Source organism: Diachasma alloeum, unplaced genomic scaffold, assembly GCF_001412515.2.
Source record: "Diachasma alloeum isolate Michigan unplaced genomic scaffold, Dall2.0 Dall_scaffold_00899, whole genome shotgun sequence".
NCBI lineage: Eukaryota > Metazoa > Arthropoda > Insecta > Hymenoptera > Braconidae > Diachasma > Diachasma alloeum.
The window spans coordinates 90,641-99,916 of record NW_021681017.1 but is presented as its reverse complement, the minus strand read 5'-3'; the positions used below and the strand labels follow the sequence as shown (position 1 = coordinate 99,916).

Sequence of the window (9,276 nt, the reverse complement as noted above, 5' to 3'; positions counted from 1 at the left end):
GCGTTCTGCTCCTCTCAATAGGGGGAAAAAGTTTCATTGATTCTCATTGCATAGAATCTAAGAAAACTTGTTTTTGGTAAACGTCTTTTTGTGGTCGGTTCCGGTACCCCTTAAGGGGTCGCCGCACTTGCGATGGGCGCGCGGGTGAGTGGAGTGTGAAATAGTCAAGTTAGTGAGGTTAGTTTCGAGAGAGACGGGACATCAAACATGTCGTATGTTGGATAATGACAGACATCACCATTGTATTTTTATCATTAATTTATTGAACAAATCAACGATAAAACCTAATGGAACTTCGTGCCCATATTGTTTAGAGCTTAATATAGAACAATTTAGCTTATTCCTTTGCTGGCTAGCACATTGTCAACAGTGTGAGGGGTATGGGACAAAGTAGCGTCCATAAAGGTTGTGTATAAGGCGCAATTTGAATAACTAATTAAACACGAACGGAACCATAAAAGTAGTTAGAACTGCTTTTACAAATACCTTTTTAACATTTTTGATTACTATATGATATATTTAATTCGCAAGCACATTGTCATATTTTACTCAAAAGTGCTGCGGACACCCCTTATAATTAAGGATAATTGGGCGAGCCCGGAGGGTTAGAAAAAAAGCAGCCATTTTTTTCTTTTTTTTACGTATTCTTTAAATGATGGAAAAGGCGTGTGCAAAGTTTCAGACTGCTGGGGAGCATGGTTAATTTATTATGAATTTTTGAAAAAGTGGTCACCTAACCCGTGATCTTACNATATTTAATTCGCAAGCACATTGTCATATTTTACTCAAAAGTGCTGCGGACACCCCTTATAATTAAGGATAATTGGGCGAGCCCGGAGGGTTAGAAAAAAAGCAGCCATTTTTTTCTTTTTTTTACGTATTCTTTAAATGATGGAAAAGGCGTGTGCAAAGTTTCAGACTGCTGGGGAGCATGGTTAATTTATTATGAATTTTTGAAAAAGTGGTCATTTAACCCGTGATCTTACGGAAATCACCAAAAAAACTGCAAAACCCAAGGAAAAAATGCAGCCAAAGTCATGAAATTTTAGACACATTTAGAACATGTGATCAATGATTTTTTGAGTGAAAAAGATTGTCGCCTAGGAGTATTGATTATTAATAATAGCGAAAAAAGTACTGAAAAATGAAATTTCTGCGTACGTAGCCCAAACGAGCAGCAGTCCTAAGTACCGATCGGGTGAGGTAGCGCGGTCAACTTAAACGTCTCTTGAACGAGAGCGATGAAGCGTTGTGATTGGAGCTCCCTGGAACCAGTGGTACCAGCTCCTGGTGAAAAAAAAACTACCGAGGATGTTGCCACTTTTTTGCATGGATTAATATTTTTTCATTTATTAAAAAAAACAATCTGAAAACCATTCAATGCGTGGAACAGATACAAATAAATTTGATTATCTCCAAATAGTATATTTCGTAACAAGTGCAAAAATGTGTTTTTTGGCGAGTGATATAATCCCACGAGCTAAAAAACATTTTTTCACGAGTTACGAACAATATTTTTCTTCACAATGTGGCGGAAATTGGACTTTTAGGCACGCGGACCAATAATCGTTATTTTGATTTATTTGAAAAATTGCAAAAATTATATATTTTTTGAAAATCAAAATCCCGGGAATATCTTTGAATATCATGCTTCAAATGAATTCAGTCATAGCTTAAAATGTTTGTTTTAATGGCATCAAGTCGGAGTTACAAGATGGTTATTGAAAATTTCGAATTGCCCTGAATTTCCCTGAAACAGTGCTTTCGGATGGTTTCTTCAAATGTGATGTTTCAAATTAATTTAAGTATGTATAAATACTATTTTTCTATTAACGTTTTATCGAAGGACTGAGGGCAGAGAGAACTATAAAAATTTTTTTTTCTGTAAAATATACGCCATTTTAAGGGGGGTATGTCCTGAGTCATTTTTTCGTATTCGCAACGGTTCCATTAATAAAAAATCATAAACAAATGATTTTTCTAGGTATTTTCGAAAGTATTGATTATTATTTTTTTTCGTATTTCACGTTGTTGCATGAGTTATTTATATGATACATCATGAATCATGGAGGAAAGGACTCAATTTATAGTAAATTAGTCATTTTTCAATAATTTGTTTGAATAAAAAAAAAACAATTTTCGACGGAGAAAAAAAATTTTCTGCATGTTAGAAGCAATTTGAAAAAGGTAAGTCCTTATAATATTTTCCCTAAAGTCAACCATTTGTTCATAAAAAAATTATAAAGAAATTAATTCCTCACAAATTCACCCGAAATTTAAAAAAAGGGAAAATCTTGCGGATCGAAGATGTGGGATTAAATACTCGTTCTGTGCGAGTATTGAAAAATAATAAACCACCTGAAACTCTCAGGATCCAGGACAATAAAAGTTTTCCACACTGCAGTTATTTCATCGTATATTTATTATGACACGTTCCTTTGGTTTTACAAGAACAGAAACTGATACACGCGATTCCAGCCTTTATACAGGCACATCTGTTATTAGAGCATTTTTGAACCGAATGGCGATAAGAACTGATTACATTTTGTTCACATAATTCATTACCGCAGAGGAAAAGCAGTTCCAGTAGATTTCGTCCGGAGGTCAGTGTCCGAGAAATATCTCGGGATCTTAAAAAGATAGTAAAATTTCTCTGAAGAGCTTTTTTGTAGAGCTAGATGAGACCTTCAAAAAAGGTTTTCACAAAAATCACATCAGCTGCCTTAGATTCGAAGATATTCCTTGAAAACTGAGCGAGAATTCCACTCAAACCGTTTTACCTCTTCATTACGGGATTGAAACTATCGCGATGGAAGATTTTCATTCGTTATTGAAACAAATACAGCCATAAAAATGTTAATCTGCACTGAAAGTATTGATTTGTTCAAATTTGTATGAATAAAATGCCTACACAGCGCAAATTCTGCAGGATTTCTTCTTCTGTAAATCTTGGGTGAATTTGTGAGGAATTAATCTCTTCATAATTTTGTTATGAACAAATGGTTGACTTTAGAGGGACGTCTTTGGGCTCGTCGTCAGCGTGCTGGCCCTATAAACCAAAGCGTCCCAGTAGCGCGGGTTCGAGTCCCGGTGATGAAAGATTTTTTCATCGCCCGAAAACGAACCCAGTGCATGTGGAGTTAGTTATAAGTATGTGGAGTTAGATATAAGTTAGCTTAGAGGCAAGTGGGGGTAGGGAATTAGGCTGGGGTACCGCGTAGGTACTGGGACGGGTAGGTAAAAGACCACAACGGTCATACCATCTGGCACCACCCAATTTTTGGTTAACTTTAGGGAAAAGACTATGAGGACTTACCTTTTTCAAATTGCTTCTAACATGCAGAAAAAATTTTTTCTCCGTCGAAAATTGATTTTTTTAAAATTAAACAAATTATTGAAAAATGACTAATTTACTATAAATTGAGCCCTTTCCTCCATGATTCATGATGGATTATATAAATAACTCATGCAACAACGTGAAATACGAAAAAAAAAGTCAATATTTTCAAAAATACCTAGAAAAATCATTTGTTTATGATTTCTTATTGATAGAACCGTTGCGAATACGAATTAAAAAATAGCTCATACATACCCCCCTTAAAATGGCGTATATTTTACAGAAAAAAAATTTCCCGACCCGAAAATACGATTTTTCAATTATTTATTAAAAAATTGTTAATAACAAAAAAACTCACAGAAATTCGAGCCGCGGATTTTTATATTCGGATTCAGCAGGTCGAAAAACATAGAATCCAATGAAAAAATCATCGCGACCTAAAATGTGTGCAAAAAACCCCCCAAGCTTACGGACGAAGATGGAGTGATTTTCGGAATTTGGTTTAATTCAGGGAAATCTTGGTTGGAAATTTTGCATGTTTTGTATGAATGAATATTTTAGGCAGCACTATATTCTTATCAGTATACCTACTATTCAAAAATTACCATTGAATGGACTATCCTTCGATGTTCCGTACGGATTACCTGATGTGCTCTTACACGTCGGTACCGTTTCAAACTTCCCCTTATCATCTCCCCACCACTCTCTCATCGCGCCCCACCATCAACTGAATATCTCTCCCACAGGTTCTAAATATTCAGTCGCCAGTTGGTGCGCCAGTGTCTTAAGCGTAACAGTGAGTGGGAGTAAATTGCGTCTGATAACGATGGCGTTGTGCGACTGTGCAAACTACCATCGTACAACAATAACCCCAAAGACGGCAATCCAGCGTTACGATGTGTCACTTAAAGCATAACAAAAGTGTCAAATATCCGTGAATAAAACTAGAGTTTAGTGTTAGTGATTGTTTTTTATTTGGTTATTTGTTCTTTGTTTTGTTTCGAGAATCATGGCTTCGGTGAAGGTGGCCGTTAGGGTTCGTCCCTTCAACAAAAGGTGAGGCACCATGTATGACTATGACCTTGTTGAGTTGTTTTTGGACGTTTTTCTATGGATTTGACGAGAGTTTTCGACGTTGAGTTTTTCCAGTGGGTCTGTGTCGTCTTCCACAGGGGTTTTGAGATGGTCTCTCACCCTCGAATATCATCCAGATGGCGTCTTCAAACGTTTTTCACACACTCCCACCTGTCGTATCTGTCACTTTTCCTCTTTTGTTTTCCTCTCATATGCTCTTTATTTTTCTCTTCTTCTGTTTCCATTTGTTGTTTGTAAGAATCTCGGGTCGAGAGGGGATAGACCACTCGTGTGACCTCTCAGGGTGTCGGAGCGTAAAGACGCAGACGTGATACGACAACTCTATGAGGGAATATCACAATGGGGCTATTCATACCGAGACTTTAAGGTTGCCAAGGGAAAATGTTTAATAAATCAACAGAAATTCATTTTTTTTCCTGTAATAGCGAAAAATATTTAAAAAATTTAGATGACAATCTTGACCTTTCACCGTTATTAATTATTGAGAATTTAAATAAACAAAATTTGAAGATCCAGCATTGCCTCTTATGAGGTTATGCACTAAAATAAAAGATTGGCCAATTTAGAGATTAATGAAAAATCCCGAAAAATATGGAAAAAATGTAAAAAAAAGCTGAATCGATTGATCCGGGCGAAATCAGAGGAACCGGGGTAAATAAGAACGAAATCTTAATTTTTCGACTCACTTCCGGGGAAAAAAATCGCTCATAGCAAAATGGATAATACGCGACAACAGCGCACACAGCTGTCCTACTCCGCTTGTACGCCCCCCGTCAACATAACCCTACCTGTCACTCACGATGGATGTTTTTTCAAAGTGAATTTTAGGATTTCAAACGTAATTATCAATCAATGAGACTCGAATGGTGTTTATAATTGAATTTCAAACGAATAGTGCGAAAGAACATTGATCTCAGGATCTACTCATCTCGGGAAATCATTTCAATGGATCTTGTTATGGCTAACCAAATGTCCAATAAAATGGGTTTCTCGACATTTCCATCTTAAAAAATTCATTAGATTGAATCTGAATATATTAATGAGTAGTGGAGAGATGAGGCTGAAGCTGGCGGGAGCAGTTCAGCGGGAGATGTGTATAGTTTGTGAGGCGGACTGTACGGCCCCCACCGTAGCCGCTCGCTCAACGCTACATCGGTAGACACGAGTTTAAACCTCCTTCCAGACAAATTAAATGATAAAAAACAATCGAACAATTTTTTTTTATTATTATTATTTCTTAATGTATGACGAGGGTGGGGAATGATTTCTCGAGGAGGAATTTCATGATATTTTTTTTATTTTTATGTTTTTACGCAGTCAATAGGGGTGCAATAAACGCATACACCAATCGATGTCATTTTATTTTTAATGTGTCCCTAAGGGGTTAGGGGACCCTCCCCAACAAAAATTATCGCGGTGCGCTAATTAGAGGATTTTTAATTAATTTTTAAAGATTCATTTTGTGTAACTTCCGGTGAATGCGGCGGGGGTGCACGGACACGCATGCATCAACCGGGTCCCCCAACCCCTCAGTAACATATTCCAAGCGGAATGGAGTCGGTTGGTGCATGCGTGTCCGTGCACCACCATTTTGTTCACCGGAAGTTGGGAGAAATGAATCTTAAAAAATCAATTAAAAATCCCCTAATTGGCGCACTGCGATAATTTTCATTGGGGAGGGTCCCCCAACCCCCTAGGCACATATTCCAAGTGGAATGGAGTCGGTTGGTGCATGCGTGTCCGTGCACCCCCACCGCATTCACCGGAAGTTACACAAAATGAATCTTGAAAAATTTATTAAAAATACTCTAATTAGTGCACCGTCACAATTTTTGTTGGAGAGGGTCCCCCAACCCCTCAGTAACATATTCCAAGTAGAATGGAGTCGGTTGGTGCATGCGTGTCCGTGCATCACCATTTTGTTCACCGGAAGTTGGGAGAAATAAATCTTATAAAATTAATTAAAAATACCCTAATAGGTGCACCGCGATAATTTTTGTTGGACAGGGTCCCCTAACCCCTTAGGGACACATTAAAAATAAAATGACATCGATTGCTGTATGCGTTTATTGCACCCCTATTGACCGCGTAAAAGCTTATAAAAATAAAAAAAATATCATGAAATTCCTCCTCGAGAAATCATTCCCTACCCTCGTCATACATTAAGAAATAATAATAATAAAAAAAAATTGTTTGATTGTTTTTTATCATTTAATTTGTCTGGGAGGAGGTTTAAACTCGTGGCTACCGATGTAGCGTTGAGCGAGCGGCTACGGTGGGGGCCGTACAGTCCGCCTCACAAACTATACCCAGCTCCCGCCTTCAGCCTCATGTGGAGAGAATAAAGGAATATTGGAGTCTGGGGGTGAGAGATGGGTGATTAAGAAAATGACTGTGTTTTCATTATCACCTAGCGTAACAAGTTCTACTACACGCCGTCCGTGGAAAATGAAAGGTTCTTCCTTCGATTCTTTCTTCGGTTTTCTTGCTTCTGATTTTTTTGCACTTTCTTTCAGTAATTTTTGTTGCTTATGATAATTTTTTACACCCTCTCGGGACCTGGTTTCACGAATTTTACATTTTTCGGAGATAAACTGTCCCCTTTTGTCACGCAATAAATTTTTATTTTCGTCTGAGGCCATGGTTCGTTCACAGGCATGTATAAACTCAAACACACATTCGAATATCAACAAACCCTCGCGCCTCTACCATCAGCTGACAGTAGCGGTGTTGCCACGATTCCCACTGGATATCACCATTTAGTCAATAAAACAAATATTTTTTGGTCGAAAAAAGAAAAAGAAAATTTACATGTCTTACATCCCAACTCAATTTGAATATAAATTGGCGAGATGAATTAATCAAGTTAACACAATTTATTATGCAAGGTTTTTGAAAAAAATGATCAATTTAGTTGTGCACTTGACCCACTTGGCTTCCTTAAGTACGGCAAAGTTTATGTCCACTGCTGGATAAGCTCGGTGAAAAAACGTCAAGTTGATGCCAACTCCGCGTTTTTATCAGGCGTACGCATCACTAGATATATAAATTTATATGTATAAAATAACTTATCTGTAGCCGTACTTGATTTTCCGCTGTATATTTAATAATTTATGTGAGCAAAGAATTTCGGAGTGTTGATGGAGTGATGACCATACGGGTTGATTATGGGTTCCGGAGGGAATGTAAGGAGAGATTTTTTTGTACAGAATACAATTCTGCGGAAATATCTTTTCATGAAAACCTTTGTTTCAGAGATGGTTGTGAAATAATCTGCACATGAACATGTAAATCACGTTCGCAATTATTGGGGCAATGGTCTTAGGAGACATTTCAAAACAGTATATTTTGATGCGAGTGAGATGAATATTCACGAATGTGAAGTTGCTAATCACACGAGCTGAAAATTCCCGTCTCGCATATGTGTCAAATAATATTTTTCATCGAAAAATATCGTTCGATACTCATCTGAAAAGTGTTTTTTGAAATATACAATTTGACAGTGATGTTACCACGAATGGCCGAACTATGCCGTTTTCATTTACAAGTAAACGAAAAGGCAGTTTTCGGCATAAACGAGGTAAACGTAGCAGTAGTGTCAAAATAGTATATTTCGATACGAGTGAGACGGAATTTTCACGAGTGTGAAATTGGTGACTCGAGGCGAAGCCGAAGGCTGCCAATGACACGAGCTTAAAATTCCCGTCTCACATGTGTCGAACTAGTACACTCGTCAAAATAAGTTCTGGGAGTAACTAGACGTTTGTTGCTAGAGGTTGGGTTGGGTCGTTCATTTCGATCCCATTCTCCCATCCAACCCAACCTTACCAGAAAACGTCTAGTTACTCCCAGAACTTAATTTGACGACTGTACATTACATGCCCGAGTCTTGGAAAAGTCTTTTCATTTACAAGTTTCGACTTTTCGTTTACTAGTAAACGACAAATAGCACAGTTCGGCACTCGCTGAACGTAACATCACTACCAAAAAATATAGTTCGGATACACGTGCGACGGGGTGTTTAATTATTTTTTTGTCATTCCGGCCGTAAGGCAGCGTTTCACGGACGCTCCGCATCCGTGGATCTCTGCCTACGGCCGTCATGACAAAAAATATTGTTCGTCATACGGCCAAAAAAAACTTTTCTGATGAATATGATTGCGAACATACAGACATTGCAGACAGTCCCTCAACCATGGTCCCCCATGGCATGGTCCCTCGCCTTCGGCTCGTGCTGCAAACCTCATATTCGCCAGAAAAGTTTTTTCGGCCAAATGACGAAATATACTATTCTAGGTAAATTATATGACCGATTCTGATGCTTTTTCACTAATTCGAAGTATCTTCTCATTCATGATCTTTTCACAATCTTATCACATAGTCTAGAACTTAAACCTAGTCTTNTCGCCCGTGCACTATTTTATTTGTGGACAGTTCTGCTGTGCACAGTAGTAGTCCAGTCGGTGGGCGTGAAAAATCGAGTTTGTCGGCGACTTTACCAAGTTAGTGACCGATTTTCATGATTTTTTTTTTTAAATACTCGGGAGAGCATATAAATAAAATGTGGCCTAAAGCCAAGATGAGATCATTGTTTATTAACAAAATACCCCTTGGATAGGCAGCTTTTGATTGAAATATCTCGTAAACTATTGAGAAGCTATCGAGACATATAGCATAAGTTATTTAGAGAATTGAACGACGAACAAAATGGTTTTTTACTTTTGTTTCTACGACCAATAGTTTTCGAGATATTAACAATTGATTGTCGGAGCGCGCTACCGCGCGCGCGTCGCGTTATAGACAAATGACTGTAAATCAGTCAAAAATCGATATTTCTTGAAAAA

The 9,276-nt window shown here is 37.8% G+C and overlaps 1 protein-coding gene across 2 annotated transcripts in view; it reads left to right on the top strand.

Annotated features, from left to right (window-relative positions):
- Nucleotides 1-4,120: 4,120 nt before the first annotated feature.
- The window catches only part of LOC107045248 (kinesin-like protein KIF16B), a 72,122-nt gene continuing 66,966 nt past the window's right edge, over nucleotides 4,121-9,276 (top strand). For both annotated transcript variants that reach the window (XM_015267442.1, XM_015267441.1), the window contains exon 1: nucleotides 4,121-4,393. In XM_015267442.1, the coding sequence (XP_015122928.1) occupies nucleotides 4,347-4,393 (47 nt within the window). In that variant the 5' untranslated portion in view covers nucleotides 4,121-4,346. The remainder of the gene's footprint in view (nucleotides 4,394-9,276) is intronic.